The sequence below is a fragment of the Heliconius melpomene genome, chromosome 20, assembly GCF_056956725.1.
Source record: "Heliconius melpomene rosina isolate 202511_hmr_F chromosome 20, ASM5695672v1, whole genome shotgun sequence".
In the NCBI taxonomy this organism is placed as follows: Eukaryota; Metazoa; Arthropoda; class Insecta; order Lepidoptera; family Nymphalidae; genus Heliconius; species Heliconius melpomene.
In genome coordinates, this window is record NC_140408.1 from 12043970 (window position 1) to 12064193 (window position 20224).

General features: G+C 30.4%; 2 protein-coding genes across 3 annotated transcripts; both read right to left on the reverse strand.

Annotated features, from left to right (window-relative positions):
* Positions 1–1165: 1165 nt before the first annotated feature.
* On the reverse strand, positions 1166–7012 carry Pex19 (peroxisomal biogenesis factor 19). 2 transcript variants are annotated; one of them, XM_085204032.1, is made up of 9 exons: positions 6839–7012; positions 5264–5416; positions 4830–4880; positions 4319–4404; positions 3970–4095; positions 3478–3629; positions 2625–2745; positions 2239–2370; positions 1166–2163 (listed from the first exon to the last, which is right to left on the reverse strand). In XM_085204032.1, the coding sequence occupies exons 1-8, from the start codon at positions 6906–6908 to the stop codon at positions 2263–2265; spliced, it is 867 nt and encodes a 288-aa protein (XP_085060158.1). In that variant the 5' UTR covers positions 6909–7012; the 3' UTR covers positions 1166–2163; positions 2239–2262. The 2 variants fall into 2 exon arrangements, with proteins under 2 accessions (XP_085060158.1, XP_085060157.1); XM_085204031.1 differs by having other exon boundaries at positions 1166–2370.
* Positions 7013–9191: 2179 nt separating this feature from the next.
* On the reverse strand, positions 9192–19867 carry LOC146528035 (putative fatty acyl-CoA reductase CG5065). The gene is made up of 12 exons (XM_085204019.1): positions 19713–19867; positions 17598–17674; positions 16690–16960; positions 16097–16342; positions 15424–15576; positions 13471–13570; positions 12556–12615; positions 12078–12210; positions 11092–11199; positions 10525–10656; positions 9941–10201; positions 9192–9369 (listed from the first exon to the last, which is right to left on the reverse strand). Exons 2-12 carry the CDS (start codon positions 17618–17620, stop codon positions 9291–9293), a joined length of 1566 nt encoding a protein of 521 aa, XP_085060145.1. The 5' UTR covers positions 17621–17674; positions 19713–19867; the 3' UTR covers positions 9192–9290.
* Between the last annotated feature and the right edge of the window lie 357 nt (positions 19868–20224).

The window sequence follows — 20224 nt, forward strand, 5'->3', positions numbered from 1 at the left end:
AGATGTTTTCTTTCGTAATCTGGACATCCACTAAGAAGGGATTTTGAAAAATTTTAACCCTAAAGGGGTGAAATAGGGGTTCAAAGTTTGTATGGAAAAAAAATTAAATCGGCACCGATTTTTATAAAATTTGAAAATTAGATTTTTAAAAGTATTTAATTGAACACGTATTTCATAGTTTTCTAGAATTCTCCCCCTAAGGGTGCAAATAAGGGGTTGAAAGTTTGTATGGAAAAATCTTTAAATGGCCACCGATTTTTATAAAATTTAAAACTTAGACTCTTAAAAGTATTTAATTGAACACATGTTCTATGGTTTTCTAGAATTATCCCCCTAAGGGTGCAAATAAAGGGTTGAAAGTTAGTATGGACAAATTCTTAAATCGCCACCGATTTTTATGAAATTAGAAATTTAGACTCTTAAAAATATTTAATTGAATATGTGTTTCATGGTTTTCTAGAATTCACCCCCTAAGGGCGCAAATAAGGGGTTGAAAGTTTATATGGAAAAATCTTTAAATCGCTACCGATTTTTATAAAATTAGAAATTTAGACTATTAAAAATATTTCTTTGAACATGTGTTTCATGGTTTTCTAGAATTCACCCCCTAAGTGAGCTAGCAAAGCTGCACGCGTCCGCTAGTCATATTATATAAGATTTTTTTAATAAAAGCAACCACGAGTCCGTTTCAAAAAACCGAAGTAAAAATGTATTAAAATCAATTTAAAACAAAAAAATCATAACCTAATAAATAATAGAAAGCAAAAAAAAAATCAAATCAACTAAAACATAATTTTATTAACATAAGTTATTTTAACACAGTCTAATAAAAGACATACATATAAATAAAATGATAAAAAAAAACAATATTTTCTTCCATTTAATTATTCACTGTATCATTCAATTCAAATTTTGTTTTATGTACTTGGGTAAATTGATTTTTTTTTTCAATATTAAATAATTTTCTGACTGAAATATCTGAAAAATATTCCATAAAATATAACTTTCATTATTATACGCATAGACAATTATCAAAATTAAAATAAAATTCTAAGTTACTATAAGAAAGTAGTAAAGAATAATGATAAATAGTATTGTAATAATAATAATTAAAATAAGCATAAGTTACAAGAAAGAAATAAATTACATTATCAAAACAATTGAATTTGTAGTTATTTTTTTTAATAATTGCATTCACTTTTTTCCTTTTACTTTATTTGTTTATAGTTTCTGACTTTTCTTTACATTCTGTCAAACATGACAAATAATACTAACGAAAGACGAAATTAACAAAAAAAATATTCTTTCTACTACTCAAATATATTATATCGTATTACAAATCTATTAAAAAAATTACAACCTAAAATATCAACAAATCGGTATAATCATTAAAATCAATAAGTAATGATATATCATTATATAATTCATTAATTATATACAAAGCATCAGTTAGTAAAAATTGGCAAATAAAAGAAGTATTAATATGTACATGTATTAAGAAATACATTATTTAATCAATTTATTCCAACAAATTCCAATAAATAAAGTTTTTGTGCAAAAAAATCATAAAATCATCAGGAAACGATCACACTTTGGTATTCTTTTTTCATCAACAATAATCACATCATTTTATTATTATTTATTTATTCAGTACAATCATAAAATAATATAACTATTTTGTTTCGATCAAAACATTTATTCCGTATATATTAATATACATATACTTGTTTTTAGAATTTTTATGACAAAATATATTAATTATTAAATACTAAAACAACTCACTTTTTCATTTTCCGATAAAAAACGGAGTGTAAATTTACCGAAATATTCTCATGTTTGCAATATACACTACACTGCATTAGATGTAATTTTATTATAATAAAAGATTATTATAATAAAATTACATCTAATGATAGTTGAACCATGAACCTACAACCACTGTGTTAACCAGACTAAAAAAAACAAATTAATCAATATATTTTGTCATATTAAAACTAAAAACAATTGTAGTCATTCACTAACGGTTATAGCCAGTCAACCGTTTAGATACGGTGTATATTATAATCTATTAAAACAGTTATAATCTTTTAAAATCTGTTTTAACCGTTCTTAATCGGCTATAATCAGTTATAATCGCTCCCAAAGGCTGTAACTGGTTATAACCTACTATAAACATTCATAATAATTAATCAATTGATAGGTTATAACTGTGCCTAGTCAGTGATAATGATTAATAACCAATTATAACCACTTCTGATCGTACTACATAACCGAACATTGCGAATCCTGTGCGGGGGGTGCGGTAAACCCTTCAGGGGGTACAGAAATGTCTCCCACTAATTCTGTGGGGGGTTGACCTAGGTCTTGCATCTGAAATAAATAAAACAACTATATTGAATTAATGAAAAAAATATTGTGTTCTTTAATTTCATGCTGTTTTTAGATTTGCAGGAGCAAATCTAAAAACAAACACTGTTCTAAACTATATAAAGCGGCAGTTCTGGTTTCGATTCCCACTCGGGGAAACTAATTATTTAACATTTTCGATTTCTCACTCTCTAACAAGACAAATATAGGTAACATACATATAGTATGAAGCTAAAAAATATGTATATTCTTCACACCTGTTGCATCATTTTCAATACAGATTCGAATCTTTTCCTTTTCACATCTTCTGGATCACTTTCTTGTTCCGGTTCTAATTCTGCGCATACTTTCTTCATTAAGTCTTGTTGTTTTTCAAACCTATAATTAAAGTGGATAATTATTCCATATATGATTTTCTGTTATGGATAAAATGAATAATCATTTTACTATTAAATTAATGGAATAAATTTTAAAATCATTTTCTATAGGTATAATATAATTATAATCTTTAGGCACGCACAGCCGTAACCGTTAATGGTAGAAACGTAAAATATAGACAAATGTTTATTTTCATAATGTGAACATCCTCTAAGAAGGGATTTTGAAAAATGTTAACCCTAAAGGAATGAAATAGGGGTTGGAAGTTTGTATCAGTAAATCTTTAAATCGCCACAGATTTTTTTATAAAAAAATAAATTCAGACTTCTAAAAATATTTCATTGAACATGTGTTTAATGGTTTTTTAGAATTCACCCCCTGAAATTAATTTCATAAGCATATTTAATAAATATTCGTATAGTTCAAGTGGGCGAAGCAGCATAGGTCGGCTAATGAATATATTGGCCAAGTTAAAAAAAATGGAGGCTGCCGTGGCACATGGTTCGTTCCCCACTCAGAAGAATGAAATATTTCACATTTCCAATTCATGCCTCTGGTAACTACCTAACTAACTAACTAACTAACATTATACAAAGAGTAGTTTCACCGCTCAAAAATAACTGAAAAGAAATTGTTAATGAATGCGGAACTGAGTGTCTTAACACTAGGTTTCCTCTGCCCACCTTGCCATACGGCGGATAGAGCGTGAAGCTGAAAAAAAAAACTACTTACCTTTCATATTCACTCTGTTCTATTTTCCCTTTATTATCTTCCAGCCATTTTGGATACTTATCTACTAATTCCTTCAAAGATGGATACAAAACTTCCTTCGATAGAAGCGATTGCATCATACCTTGCATGAATGGCAAAAACATGTTGCCTTCCTGTAAAAAGAAATAAAAAAATAAAGTCACAAAAATTCTGCAATGAGTGTGCTTAAATGCAATTTTTAATAAATAACAAGGAAAAAATTATATTTTTATTAACCTCATGCTATACCCCGCAAACAGCAGGGTAGACAGAGGGTAACTAGTGTTTGTTCCTCTCACATTGCCAAATAGAGGCATTACATGTTAAGTGGCGGAACACAACTTTGTCTTGTTACCAGAGCGAGGGGTTTTTTCATATATTTAATTATATATTTACATAAAACAAGTATTAAACAAACAATTAGTCCACAGTGTTAAACAAAAACAGTGTTAAACTTAAAAATACTTCAAATACCTGATTCCCTTCACCAAGATTAAAATTATTGAACATGTTCGCTAAGTCCGCTTCAGAAAATGGCGTCTGTAGATTTTCCGAATTTGTGTTCAAATTTTGTAGCGTTTGTGATATGGCTGCGGAAACCTGAAGAAAATAATGATAGTTAAATATAAAAGCTGTTGTTCGCAGTAGCATAGCATGTGACTAAAACTTACTTACTGAGTAAAATATTTAACATTTTAAATTCCCCGTTTTGGTCACACTAAACAACTCAGCGGTAAATGGGGAGCAGAGTGTTTTAACACTAGTTATGGAACCTAGTGCTATGTGCAGGATACAGCGTCAAATTATAAAAAAGTATACATACCTCGTCTATCTTTTCCTGTGAAGCAGGATCGGTAGGTGTAGGTTCATTGACATTATCTGAAGGCTTCAATACTTGGGCCGCTGCCTCTGAGAAATTAAAGAAATATGTTATTAAAAACTTCAATCAAATGGGAATAGTTAGTGTTACACATTATCTATTTCTTTCATTTATCTTAACATGACGTTGCATTTTCTCATAGTTGGAATAAGGGCCATGAAAACAGAATAACAATTTTGGAGGAATTTAGATGAACAAAATACCATATAGATACAACTTTATTTATGAACCGATTTAAATAAAACAAAAATTAAATATTAAGGAAAGCTTGCAAAAATATAATAGTGTAAACAGGAATTAAACAGTTAACTTGTTTCTGAGATAAATGTGAACAAACATACAAATTAATTTGACTGAATGGGAATCAATACAGTGAGGTGACGATGGCCTCCATAAATAATTTTAAAATAATCATATAATTTAAAAAAAATATATTAAAAAAAATTATACATACCTGCCATTTTTGAAAATGTTTGTGCTATTTGCTCTTGACTAATTTGATCCTCTGAAAATAAAGAAAACAAATATTTATTTATAACATAATTTATCATGTTACTATTAATGACCCACATGCAGCTTCACCTATTTAAACTTGTATATTATAGCCAGATTATACAAATTATTCACATAAATTGTAGCCCTTGTGTTACATTCACGCTTACGTTTTTTTTTATTTTAGCTTTATGCTGTATCCCCAATGGAACAGGGTAGGCAGAGGGAGCCTAGTGTTAGTAACTTAAGACACTTTTTGCCAAATTCTGGAGGCATTGCGTATTGCGGGCTGCGGCGAAACTTAGCGAGGCCCCAAGAATTACTTTGAATTTATATTTATGTTCTGGCGCTCTGATAGACGACATGCGGCACCTAATATATGTACTCGTTTTTTACCTGGAACACCACTAAATCCACCCAATATGGCTGCCATATTACTTTCAAACTGTGCGGCGGCCTCCTTAATAAACTCTTCACTCCACATATTTTGTTGTCCACTGTCTTCTGGTTTAGAATCTTGGTCCTTTTTAGTCATGTCTTGTAAGGCACCTGTAGGAAGAAATATCGGGAGAAATTAATGCTGTATGCAGTATGCCACATACAGCAAGGTAGGCAGGAGGAACCTTGTGTTAGGACATTTCTTCTCATTCTCCATAAACTGTCCAATTTTGAAGGCATGTGTGGCGTAAATTAACACCTCACTTTAATAATTCATTTTCACTCAACTGGGAATCAAACCCACAACCATTGCTTACAGCTAAACAATCTCATATCACAAAATTCTTTCTGAATGCTTAATAATGGAAGGAAAGAGGATAAAAAATATATATTTTGAACAAATTACTAAGTGATAAGCCTCATTAGACTTTAGGCATTTTATCAATATAAAATGTTATCAAATTTGTAAATAAATATTATTATTATTGTAAAAGGAAATTATAAATTTGTGTATTTAGATAGGACTTTTTATTCTTTTTATTATAGATAATTTGCTCTATTTCAGTGAAAGAAAGAAAACACAATATTTAAAAAACAACTTTATGCTTCATCTCCTTATAGCAAAGTAGACAGAGGGGACCTAATGTTAAGATACTTCACCATATATCACCCAATTTCCAGATATTTAATTCAATAGAGTTCTGTCACTCAACACTAAACACCATATCATACTTCGTTTTATTACCAGAGTGATGAAAATGAATTTATTCCACCAAGTGGGAATGAAACACATAACTGTCATGTTAACCATCAGACAAAGTTTACAGTATGTTATAATACTGTGGTTTCATTGAATTCAGTTTAGTTGTTCTTGCATGAAAGTGCCACAAACACAATCAAATATTTATTATTAGTAGCTAAGAGCATAGCGTTAAACAGAGAAAATTTTGTTATATATCACTGTAGGATAGTATCTGACTGTAAGTTGGTTGCAGGTTCGATTTCCATAGATGAGATATTAATATTTTTTTTATTGTGATTGAATAAAATAAAAACGACAAATAAATAACACAATATGAGTGTCAAAGAGGAACTTTGTTTTTATCTATTATTTTAAAGACACAAAAACAAAAGAATATAACAAAATAATATCTTATATGTTTAGCAACAAAACTAAAGATTTTTTATTTAAAGTATAAATAAATATAAAATATAGCTTTTAAAATAATTCAAACACAATAATAATTTAGATTCAATACAAGAAATATACTATGTAAATTGTTACTTTTCTCTTCTTTAATTTTTTACTTATCATCATAGAGTTCAAAGTTTACATAATTTAAATACTTTAAATTTATTAATAGTACAGAACAAGTAGTGAACTAAATATATGATATATAATCTTTTTTGGAACCAAAGTGGTTGATATTAAGTTCTTTCTCGTATATGTAAATAATGGTAAAGAAGGACAATTATAATATTAATAATAGAATAAGTTGTGTAACATATTTATTTAGGTTATTTTAAACTTACTATCCAATAAGTCGTCGAGTTCGGGGTCTGCGTCGTTTTTCTTATTGTCAACATCTTTATTTTCCGACATTATTTAATATTAATTAAATAATTTATACTACAAATTAAGTTATTTAAAAATAAGCCCCGAAATACGTACTCTTTGATTAGTAAAATTTAATTGACATTGATGATTAATGACTATTGTTGCTAGATAGAAAAAATGTCACAAGACTATAAGCACAGATAACAAACTTCTATTTGTTTTAAAACATATATACGTTTTCTTTATATTAATATAAAGAGTGATGTAAATATTCTGTATAGTGATCTTTTTCCCGACTGCTAAGGAAGGGTTATGTTTTTCGCGCGTTTCTTGTATATATGTATGTATGTAATATTCTTTATTAAAATATTTTTATTTTTTTTTATTTATTTATTATAAATTTATATACATTTTTTAAATATATTTATAATTCTAAGGTAATGAAAATTTGGGAAAATTAATTAAAAAATCTAATAAATCTTAATTATAGAGATATTTTTTGGTTTGGTGGCTGGACTTTACCTTTGAACTATTCTCTATAAGTTCGTGTAAACGGTGTTTTTTTTTATTTTTCGGGGTAATTTTAATGTTTGTAAATATTCTGAGCACCAGAATATTCTGGGATGAGCACGGTCCACCCGGCTTCTCTTTTCCTATATTCATACGTGCACTAGTAGTGGTGCGTGTTATTAAAATGGCAAAAAGAAAGTCGCGATAAGAAACCTCTTTTGATTAAAATTAAGAGCTGCTCTTTTTACACGTTTATTAAATACTTATTTCATATTATCGACTAGAAATCACACGCTTAGTTCCATGCGCTACGATTGCCCATTTACCTTAAGCGGCTGACATTCAGTAAAAATACGATAGGCGTGGTACATCGAGTTGCTTTTCTATAACATAACAGTGTTTAATAAAGATCATCTTATATTTCGATCTATTTCTATGACACAGAATCAGAAGCACATGCGTGTGACTATCAACACCACATTTATTGGTCCAATTCCTACTCGAGGATTACAATATTAAATATTTTCATTTCTTTGCCCTAGTAACGAGGCAAAACGAGGCTTTAAAGTACAAAAGTAATGTAAGCGGAAGGATTTTATGAGACGAATCATTTTTATACTTTATATTATTTCAATATGAAAGTAAAAATCTCAAATGTGAGCTAAAAAAGTTGTAAATGCTAAAAAAATTACATAATTGTCCTTTAAAGTTTTATTTTTTCTACGTTCCCTACCCTTTTACAGGTAAAATATGAAATAAGGTTTTTTAATGTGAAATAAAACAATTTTTTAAATATATCATTACATTTATCTTGTATTACACTTAAATGTAGGTATTTATCTATTTGTTTATTATAATTAAAACTAGTTTTGGTAAGTTATGGTCATGACAATGTCTCTCCAGGGATTGTAAGTTTTTACAAAATTATTGTTTATACTTATAGATGAAATATTAATAAAATCATAACCGTAGTCAGAGTAAAATTATGATTTTTTTATAGTAAAAGTCTTAATATTTTACTTGATAATTATGTGTAAACAACATTCAATATCATTTTAATGTCTAGAAATAGTGTATTGCAAGAACAACTTTAAAGTTAAAATATGTAATTTTGAATGTAAAAATATTTGACTGAGTAGGAATTCAATTGACAACTGTATTAACTTGTACTAATATCTAAAATCTGGCAATATTATTGTGCTAATATTAATGCAACCTAATATTTTCGTATAATTTTCTTATCATTTTACAATGTTGTTCTTGCAAAGCTCTAAGTGATATAATTATGTGTTCTAGACTAGAAATTGAAGGTTTTATATATCTATTATTTTTAAAAGGAATACTTTTCTTTCATTTAGACGAGAGGCCAGATTTAGAAATAAAAATATGGATCACTAAAATTACACCTTTTTGAGCATTCTTACGCGTCGTGCATTTAAAAATAAATATTTCTACTAAAATTTTTACACAGATAAAATTACTATTTGATTTAGTTATACGCGAGAAAACATACGAGTACATTTCATACTACTAACATATATTATTTTATCATAATAAGTAGCTTTTGATAGGTACATATTTTTAAATCAATTCTCGTCAATATTAAACGACAATATAATTTTTATTATATGGCAATATTTTACATACTTTATTTAAAATGTATGGCCGTTGGCGATTTTAATTTAGAAGTGACTGTTACGATATTATATATCTTTTGGAATATATTAGGTATGTTTTGCTTATAATTTGGTAAAACTTACATTAAATTTCGTGATTTCAAATACGTATAAAGATTACTTATATTTTTTCAAAAAACACTTCGTTTTTCATACGTGTAAAATTGAGTATTTACAAGGTTATCTTTCATTTATTTTATTAATATTTAACATTGAGGTCTTGTGTGCAATGACAAAATTCCTATCGCAGACGCCCAGCTAGGAATCTAAAGATATAATATCCTGTGGCCATTTGGAATAATTTGTGCACCCAATATAATCTGAAAAGAAAAAGTACAGGAATTTAATTTAATTAAAATATTTTACGGTATTCTTAATTAATAAAATCTATCTACTTTTTTTTTGTTTCTATATTCTATTCTATTCTATCTATTTTTTGTTTCTTTATTCACGCATCTGCCTACTCTATTATATACGGCACACTGCAGACAGTATGTTAAGCAGAGGAAATCTAATATTAAGATATTCCGTTCCCCAATTGACACAAAGAGAGATAATTTCTAATTTCCGAGATAATGCGTGTTGTGTATCTTCAACGAACAATACGGGTAAGTTAAAAAATATATAATATTATAAAAAAGCCTTAATGTTCTCCAAGTTTGTATCAAATCTACAACAAACACGATTTCTCTAATTGGAAAGGAAATAAAAATTTCATATTGGATTGAAATTAAATTAATTTAGTAAAAGAAAATATTTTATATGAACTTTCTCATTGTGAATATGAACGTCTCATTGCGTTTAATGTAGATGAATCCTAAGACATTCATATTAAAATTGCAAAAGTGAAACAAAAAAAACAAACAATTATTTAGTAATATTTAAAAATACCTTTTCAACTTATTCCTAGCTTGCGGCAAAGATTCAGTACTATCCTTCAATATAAATCGTCTTATACCAAGCATATAAGACCCTATATAGGACTCCCAATTAAACTCTCCCGGCCAATGAGCAAATGTGCTGGCATCACTGGCAACACTCGCCTCGTTGTGTAGAGACGTCAATTCTGAGACACCGAATTGCCATTCATGATTGGCAAAATACTCTCCTGTGGCTGCCGCCATTTTGAAACGTCTTGCCAGTTTCATCATGCTGAAAAAAATTATATTCTAAAACTTCTATTGTTTATTACTTATTTCCTGGGTAGTAAGTAAGTGGTAGTCTTTTGTTTTTCAATTTCTGCCAAAAATACTATTGTGCTATATTATATTTATAGTTGGTGTAAATTAATATCTCTTGTAATCTGCATATCGTAATTATATTCAAATAAGTACTTAGGACTACTAATTATACAAAATGTTTATAGACATTATAGCTTACGTGTTGTAAATTGAAGTAACATTTTATTAATTTCCATCTTTGGTTATAATAAAGATATAACATAATAAAGAAAATGAGAAACTAATTGGACTTACATAGCTTTCCTTCCTTGAGCCCTCAATAGTAAGTCGTAGAAGAAAGCTGGCAGGAAATGGCAAAAGATCTCCCAAAATGTATTAACAAATCTCGATTCCGTGAAAGCGAAATTTGGATACCACATGACGTATCTGTAAAATAAGTTTTTAATTAGCAAAAAAATATTTTAACTTGTTAATTTTAGATGTACTTAGTAAGTCAAATTTCATTAAGGAATATTTAAGTATACGTATATTTTTTTAATTTCACGTTACCTGGGAAGCTAATGTTAAGGCACTTCGTTCCAATTACGATACTGTCGTTCCCAACTTATCGCCAAATTCTAGAGCCAACGCGTGTTGAGTGACCGAACTCAACCCCGCGATTTGCCACATTACCAGAGCGAAGAAATGACAATATTAATTTTCTCGAGTGGGAATCGAACTCACAACCAATAGCTTGTGCACCAAGACTGGCTTCAATATAGAAAATATTTTTATTCAATAAAAAGTCACGCGTTTCCCCGCATAGAATGGTTAGGCAGAGGAAAGCAACACTGAAGCAGCTGTCAATGATTAAAAACTTACTTTGTAGGATTTTCTCTTGCCCATTTTAAACAAAGCTGAGTGAAATGACCCCACTGTAGCGGGTTTATAGAACCTGACGTTACATTGTACACGGGACAACGGCCTGGCCTGTAATAGACAAAGAAAAAAATACTGTAATAGTTCAAATATTTATTAATACAAATTAAAAAAAATACATAGTGCAACTTGAACTTAAGCCTCTTGGAATCCGTCCAAGCGCTCGGCTCTCTGAGCCATACGTTCTTCTCGAGTATAATATATATAATTTTCAAGTTCCATTTCTTTTATTTCAATAACATTGTTAATTTTATTTTCTTTAAATTAATAGTAAAAAGAAATAATTGCTAAATGGCATAGATACCGTATTTGACTGAGCTATAAAGTCTTATTCCGTACGTGCCTTTATAAATAACTAGTGGACTCGGACGCGGCTACGCCTGCTTGAACTATAAGAATATTTTCGCGTCGGTCATACTCATACTATGCCGCCCGAAGGCTATGTCATTTCGAATCAGTGACATCTCCTTATTTATTTATTAGAATGTTATACAGCAAACTATAACTACATCTATATAAAATGCTAAAAGTGACTGTAACATTTATTTTCATAAGGATGAATATCAAAATGTCGCGGTAACGGTTGCGTAGCGACGCGACGGTTGTTATTAACATGGCAGAATAAATTGCTTGTCAAATTAGAAAGTACTTTAAAATATATTCGTTTATATGTGTAATGTAATGTTATATAGCCTATGGCACTTTGAAGAATGCAGCTTTCATACAAAACACAAACAAAGTAAATCGGACCAGTAGATCCAGAGATCTTAGCGTTCAAACAAACAAACAAACAAACTCTTCCGCTTTATTATATTAGTATAGATAAAAATTTGTACTCGCATTTTAAATTAAAGTGGTTTAAATATTACTAGATATTTTTTTTGAATAATTTTAGTCTTCTTTTTCATAATGTCCGAATATTCACTTACTTCTTCGAACCCTGTCTCCAAGCAGCCAAGATACAGCTGTTCACCACCATGTCAACAGGCACCAAGTCCACTACATACCGCTCGCGACAATACCCCGAACGGTAGGTGCCACGAGATATTTCCATTATAATACCTATAACATTTAAAATTAGATGTTTCACGATTATTATATTTAGAAGGTTAGTACGAGTTCGAATGCGTATTCTGAATTTCACTAAAAATAAGGAACAGACTCTCTTCTACGCTATTATTTTTAAAAACTGTATTAAATGACAATTATTTAAATATAACTGATATTTGAAAAATCACTATACAAAAAGTTGTATAAAGTAAACAAGCAAATAGAAAGGAGCTGATTACCATACAGATACACCGAGTGGGAATCGAACCTACAACCAAACGTTCACACTTACTCCAACTACACTGTGGTTTATACTTGACCGTAGTAAATACTAAATAATAATTAAATCTAAATTACCTGTAACGCCATAAATATTATCTATCCATCCTGGGAACGGCTCTTGGAAAGCAGCTGTCACTGTAAATATAAAATAGTAAGTAGGTATGTTATATATATATTGAAAAATATATTTTTGTCGATTTGTTTTTTCTTTTAACTTCACAATTTATTCCTAGCAGTGTAGCCAGAGAGAACGGAGCGCCGAATGTTGCAGTCTCTGCATACCTCTTTCGCCTCGTCCACGTCTGCATGCCTTCTGGGAAGTCATCATGCTTTACATGACCTTATTCCAGTATCTTCAATACTGTATCGAAGGTCAACTAAGAGCTTTCCCAGAGCGTTTCACCTTACTATTACTATTTCCGACATTCTAAAAGTCACTTTTAAAAGAAAATTAAATTAAATTTTCAAGTAAAAACACAAAATAAACCTAGTTTCTAAAAATACATATAGTTAAATGACCTCGCTGTATTTCATTTTATGGGAATCGGTCCATATGTCGATGATCAATACTTATGCATATTTAAATACTTTTGTTACTTTGTTACGAAGTAGCTTAGTTTTATACTAAAGAAACTAGTTACCAATGACTTTGGGTTAAAATGCCCTGAAAACTTCATTTAAAAAATATTTTTACTCTTCTTCATTTAATATAACAAAAAAAAATACAGTCGAATTGATAACCTCCTTTTCTTACAGAAGTCGGTTAAAAACAGGCTACATCATATAAATTTAAATATATTGATTCATACCAATATATTAAAAAAACACCATCTATTCATATAGATGCTTGAGTAAGACTAGCGATGCCAGATGTCACAATAAGAATGAAGAAGAATATGTTTGGGTTAGATTTGGCAGATTGAAGAATTGGCGAAAGAATGGCTACTACCCCGATAGGAATAAATCATGAACAAAAAATAAACTACTTACCAATAGAAGGTCTTACTATGCAGATGGGTAGTTCCGTGTGGCTGTAAACTATTGACTCTGCTAACGCCTTCGTCAATGTATAGGGGTTGGGATGTTCACCCTAGAAGAAAATAAAAATCGTAAAATTAAATCAGCTTTACACAGTATCCTGTACATAACAGGATGTTAAGCAATCCGTTTCTCCCTTTCCGAGGAATGTAGCATCTACAGGTAGTAAGTACTAGTTCAGGAACAAATCTAAAAACTATACATTTGTTGTTAAATCCTTAAAAAATATAGCCTTAAATGGGGGGCAAAATTTTGTATTAAAGCCGCGAGTTCTAGTGAGGTATCAAATGAAAAGCCTAAGCTAAGCCTGAATTTCAGAAAAATCTCGAGATCTCCAATTTTTGTACGGAACCCATGCTGGGCAATTTCGAATCGGATTTGTCCAATTTTTTATATACCTACTTCATATGTAAGAGAACAATGACTTTACTTTTTACTCATTTAATTGAATTGACCTATATAACGTTTCTTATAAAATTTGATTGGTAGTTCACGGACGGTATTTAACAATAATTGTATCGGGAGACAGTACAAATAAAATGCGTCAGCAGTCTGGATTCCGAGTGAGTTCCTTGCTTTTTTCTTTATAATATTATGAAATATTAATTTGCCTGACGGAGAATAAGAAGAAGCGGTCGTAACTTTTACTATAGAGGATAAATTATTTCTAAATATATAATTATTCCAGATGCAAACATTATTCAGCTTCACCATGTTTCCCACACAGCAGGCAGAGAGAACCTTGAGTTAAGACCCTCCGTTCCCCACTTTCTCCCGAATTCTGGATACATTGCGTGTTGATTGGCAGAATTAAACGCCGCGTTTTGCCTCGACACCAGAGCGAAGAAATGGAAATATAAATTTAAATAAATATGCATCTCCTCGAGTGGGGATCGAACCCACAACCAGTCGGTTTTACAGTCACACTTTGTGCCCCTGCGCCACGACTGACCCCTTATTATTAATATTTCAAAATTTTAGTTTTAGTTTCGATGTAAAAATTCAAAACTCTATAAAAATATCGATACCAACTAAAGTTGGCTTCCTTAGGTGTTTGGTCGCTATTTCAGATACAATAATAGTAAAGTAATAATTGAAACAAAATTTGTTTGCAATTGAACAATTTATCTAATAGTTATATTTCCTAATCTCGAACTGATTAAACATAAAATTAAATGCAACAAAAAATAAACAACCTTATCGTAGATTTGACATGCTTTCTATTATTTATAATTAGAATTTAAAAAGTTACAAATAGATCTTAGCGAAGTCGTACTTTGTATAGTGTATATAGTATATTGGGTTCGATTCCCAATTGGAAATTATTTATTTTCATTTTTTAACTTCAATTAGAACGATTTCGCCACTCAACTCGTAATTTCTCGAAAACCAGATTGTCATAACTCTAGGTTCGCACTGCCTACCGGTTACAGGAAAAACTGCTTTTTGTAACGTGAAGCTAATAATTTTCTATATATAGTATGAAAGAAAACTATACAAAAGTTAGTCCCTATCAAGAAACTCTCTCACTCGGGCAATATATATATTTAATATTTACATTTTCGTTACACTTAACATGCACTATCTCAGAATTCAGTGGAAATTGGGTAATATAAGTTTCTTAATAAAGCGATTCAAAATCATTGATTTGAAAAAAATTAACATATAAAGAACACATATCTTAATTTTTTTCAAATCAGTAATTTTCAGCACCAAACGCTATGGTCTTCGCATTCCTCTGTCACTTCGTCCACTGTCAGAAACCTGTGCCACCAATGTCATTTACCATAAATGCCCTTATAAAGATCCTAATAAACAGTCGCTTACAAAAGTTGAGTGGAGTGGAGAATAAAAAATAAAAGATACTCCTTAAAGCAGAAGAAAACAAAGACTTTGCCATTTTACCTGTAAAGATTCAGCAATTATATCAACAGTTTCAGCGGGCAGCATCTTCGCGCATCTCACTATACTTTCAGGGTCATAAGGAGGTGGGTACACTCGTTCTTCAATATAGCTCTTGGGCGCGTTGCTGTATGCTGTGGATACATGGACTAGTGCCTGGAAGATAAAAAATAGTTTAAAATTGTAGTTTTGATGGTAATATTATAAAGAAAAAAGTAGCAGAGAAAGAGAAAAACGGGAAAACGTGAGGTATACAGGTCGTAAGTTGAGTTTGTTTATATACGTGGAATCAGTGAGTGTATGATAATATGAGAATTTTTATAGAGGAGTGCCCGAATGACAGCCATTGTAGTCATTTGTAAAATGTTGAATAATGAATGCTTTCACCGGACAACGTACTTTCCCCACGTAATCAAAACCTACAGGGTATTTCCCGATGACCTAGTTTATGAAATTTGTCAAAAAATAAGAAATTATTTTACTTATTTATTTTACAAAAAAAAAAAAAACGATTACAAACTTATATTTATAGTTCAAGACATACATAACTAATGTATATGCCTTAAGTTAGTCAACTTTTATAAGTCGTACTTCCCTCTGCTCATTAAATTGAGACAGAATCTCCGGTGGGCGAGTCCAATTTGAATACGACGGGTTTTTAGTTAGTAAGTTTTACCTGTAGAAAAGGCATGTCTCCAGCTAATTTTAACAGTGTAGCTGTGCCCTGGACGTTTAAAGTGGCTGCAGCGTGCAGTGGCTCAGTAAATTTCACAGTGGCAGCTGAGTGGAACACTGTATGACATCTCTTCAGCAGCAGTTGCTGTCCTGGACTAACGCCAAGATTTGGGGCAGAGACGTCTCCAGTTATTGGATACAATTTGCTTAACCGTTCTGGCCATCTAGATCTTATACGATCGAATACCTATAGAATAATTGGTATTAATAAATGTTGTTGTAATGATCAGATTATGACGAAAGAAAAAACAGTTGGAAGTTAAAATGTGTGGACAATCGATTTTTCCCACGATTGCTTAGAAATTCATGAATTCCCTACCGTACTGGACGTTACTTAGTCAAAATACAATTACTATTCTTGTGCTCGAGAATTTTTGTTTTTTTTAAAGAAATAACTTGTTTTTTCCTATTTTTTCGTAAATCATTAATAGAAAGAAGGACGGGATAAAAACATATACATAGGAAGAAAGCTTTTAATTAAATTTAGCTTTTAATGAAAAATTATACAAACCTCCCGATTAGGAGAAGACTTACCTGATTTTTTAAAAGTTCCTTATACCTTTGATCCACAGAAAGACCACGTTTGGGGCGCATCAGGACATAAATGGTATCAATTCCTGGACAGCTCCTGAGGAGTTTCTCCAAAAGAGCTTTTCCAACGAAACCGGTGCCACCTGTCACAAGTATGACGGAGCCCTTGAAGTAGTCAGCTATCTTCTCTTCTTGAAAATTCTGATTGAGATCTCCAAGATCATTGAAATTCGGTAGCATTGGATTATTACCATTCAGATATTCCATGTTTTTCCTGAAATTATATTATAGTTTGAATAAAGCACAGAGATTGTGTATAAGTATGTCGCGACGGTTTCCCATTTTTCTCGGTTTGGTAAGAAGACAAAAGCGTGGCGTTGAGTTTTGCCACTCAACACGCCAAAAATTTGTGTTGCTCGGAAAACGACTTATCTCAAAACTACCCTTTGACAGCCAATAAAAAATGCATAAGTGATATTTCAGTATTCTAATTGATTTTGGAATAGAATCTTTAAATATATTTAAAAAATTAGTTAAACATTATTATTTGAAGGATGATTCACCTTGAAATGACATCAATATGTACAACTCATTGTTATAAATAGTATTATTATATATATTAGTATATTATAATGGTATGTATTTTTTCAAATATATATGTATTATGTTTATGTATTAGAATTTACTATGACATGTAAGTTTATTTACACCACCCACTCTATTTTATCACAGATTTCCTAACCCAAAGGTTGTCTGGTAGAAATCGCTGATTAGCGATAAGGCCGCCTTTTGTGTGTCAATTGTTATATTTTTGTCGTTTTTATACTCTTCTTTTTCTTCTTAATATGTAATTGTGCACAGTAAAGTGTAAATAAATAAATAAATAAATCATAAAAGTTATTAATACTTACAAGTTCTCTATATTCTCGCACATTTTGCTGTTTTCTTTGTTGCTTCCAGTTAAAATTGTTTAACACAATATTCAATTCTGTAAAAAAATATTAAACTATTATAAATATTTGAATAAAAAATAAATAGAAGATTAACTTCACGCTAGTTATTCGTCTATGAATGAACTATTCAATAGAAAAATATATTTTCCATTGGAACCAGCAGTGCCTGAGATTTGCACGTTCTACCAAATTAAATGCAGATTTATAATATTAGCATAGAAGTATAAATACAAAAGGAATAATCTATGAAACATTACTATTATGAATTATTAGAAAATCGTAAATAATTAAGTTATATAATTATTTCGACATATCCATCTCTACTTGCCTTGGCTCATATATAAAGTTTCGAACGAAAGTAGAGTAAGTAAATAAGTATATGACATATAATATTACGTCTAGTAATTATGTAATTAATACAGTTAATAAATACGTAATATTTACATACACATCATTAATCTATACTAATATTATTAATTTTAAGAAATAAATCTTAGAAACTAATGGTTCGAGTGAAAAATGTAATTTTAAGTTGGATAGCACCATTTATCGAGGTAGGCTATAGGTTACCTAGGGTATTACTAGACTATAGGTATTTTAACCCTGTGGTCAAAGTTACCTCATGGTTATGTAGGGACATAACCGTACTACTGTAAGCTGTCGTGGGTTCGATTCACGCTCAAAAAGACTTAATATTTTCATTTTCTTGTTCTAACAACAAGTTAAAGCGCAGTGTTGACTTCCATCACTCAACACGCAATGCGTCAAGAATTCCGCGGAAAGTGAGGGAGGAATATATTAACACTAGGTGCCCGGGTTCCCAGCGATATGATACAGCGTGAAATTAAAAGAGAGAAAGTTACCAGACACTTCGTTATAGACATTAAGGAAAAATGTAAAAAAAGAAATAAACGAATCTAATATAGGCACTTGCTGTATAATTTGAATTATTAAAGCACGTGATGGTCAGTCAGTCAATTATGAAACGTCGTGTTCATTATTTACATCAATGATTTTCAACCTTTTATTTCTTTTTGTGGCACACTTTCATTGATTTCAAAACTTGATGGCATACAAGGAAAATATTGTTAAGTTACATGTTTAATTTCACGCTGTATCTTGCACATAGCAGGGTAGCCGGTAGGCAAAGGGAACCTGGGTACCTAATGCTAAGATACTTCCGTTCCCAACCTTCCGCCAATTTTTATTGTGTGTTGAGTAATGGAAGTCAAGGACACGCTTTCCCTTGTTAATAGAGCGAGGAAATGAAAATATTAAATATTTCATTCCCCCGAATGGGAATCGACCCTACAGCCACATGACGTTCTTATTTTTTTGTAATTTGAATTCGATAATTTATCTATAAATATTGAAATTAAATACACAACCTTTAAGATTTTAAGAAATTAAAAAGGGGAACTATTAATTTTATCAAAAGTATTTTAATTTAACGCAAACAAAAGATACGATTATTTATGCATAGATTGTGTACATTTTACATGAAATTCGCCCCGTAATAACAACCTATAGGGTACTTCCCGTGGACCTATAGTTATGAAATTTAGCATGAAGTGAAGTGAACAATTTCATAGAGGCAAACATAAACTTAGTAGGTGTATTAATATGGTAAAACAATATTCATACAAAAGGTATAATATTCATATAAATAATATAGGTTTATGAAATATATAAAAAAGAGTGCATACGCCCGCAAACTTAAATTTGTCAACTTTTATAAGTTGTAGGTACTTCCAGTTGAAAATCTTGATTGTAACGAAATCCTTGGTCGTCAATTCCGACTTGCACTTAATCAGTTTTTTTCTATTGATATTAAATATATCTATAATTAGGAATTTTTTCATGATTTAATTAATAAAAAACTCACCTGCATTTTTGCGACAGTTTTACAAACACAAAATAATAATAATATTAATTTCATTAGAAAAAATGGCATACTTTATAAATTATTTTTACTCAATTTATTTTGAATAATTTTAATAATATATCTAATATATATTTTTTAAACACAAATCCTGTCCGAAAAATAAACAAAAAAAAAAAGAAAAAACTTACCAAAAAATACTGAGAAAAAAACTTCTTTTCAATGCAATTATAATATATTTAAAATATATTATATTTTTTAATAATATAATTATTTATATACAAAAATCGCGTTAGAGCATACCGGCGGCGTACCGCCCTGCGTCGCGCTTGGGCTTTCACTACGGTAAAACATTCACGTAATGCGTTACAGAGCTGCCCGGAATGTACATCTCTAGAAACGGGTAAAAAACGCAGCGTTTTTTACTTTGAGGCTAAATACTTATAGCTTTTACATGTTTAATCTGCGTAGTCAAATAGGAATAATTAAAAGCATATATGTCCGGATTGTTGCAGCACCCAGTGTCCCAATTTCTAGCCCAAAACACAAAGGGACATTCACAAGATTTCTTACACACTCAAGATTTGTAATGTGAAAAATATTAAAACTTGAAGTTACATTATAGTACTTCTCATAAAAATATTCAATTGAATATTTGAAAAAAAAACAGCTTATCGTGAAGCATGGCCTCCGACGCCCCGGC

Excerpts from the sequence above, each read along its gene's own strand:
- Pex19 (XM_085204032.1), bottom strand. The coding sequence starts at position 6,908 with ATGTCGGAAAATAAAGATGTTGACAATAAGAAAAACGACGCAGACCCC. Across the intron at positions 4,881-5,263 it reads TGGATTTAGTGGTGTTCCAG|AGGATCAAATTAGTCAAGAG; the intron begins GTAAAAAACGAG and ends CTTTATTTTCAG. Across the intron at positions 3,630-3,969 it reads ATCTTGGTGAAGGGAATCAG|GAAGGCAACATGTTTTTGCC; the intron begins GTATTTGAAGTA and ends TTCTTTTTACAG.
- LOC146528035 (XM_085204019.1), bottom strand. The coding sequence starts at position 17,620 with ATGTGCGAGAATATAGAGAACTT. Across the intron at positions 16,961-17,597 it reads TGCGAGAATATAGAGAACTT|GAAAAACATGGAATATCTGA; the intron begins GTAAGTATTAAT and ends ATATAATTTCAG. Across the intron at positions 15,577-16,096 it reads GAGACATGCCTTTTCTACAG|GCACTAGTCCATGTATCCAC; the intron begins GTAAAACTTACT and ends TTTATCTTCCAG.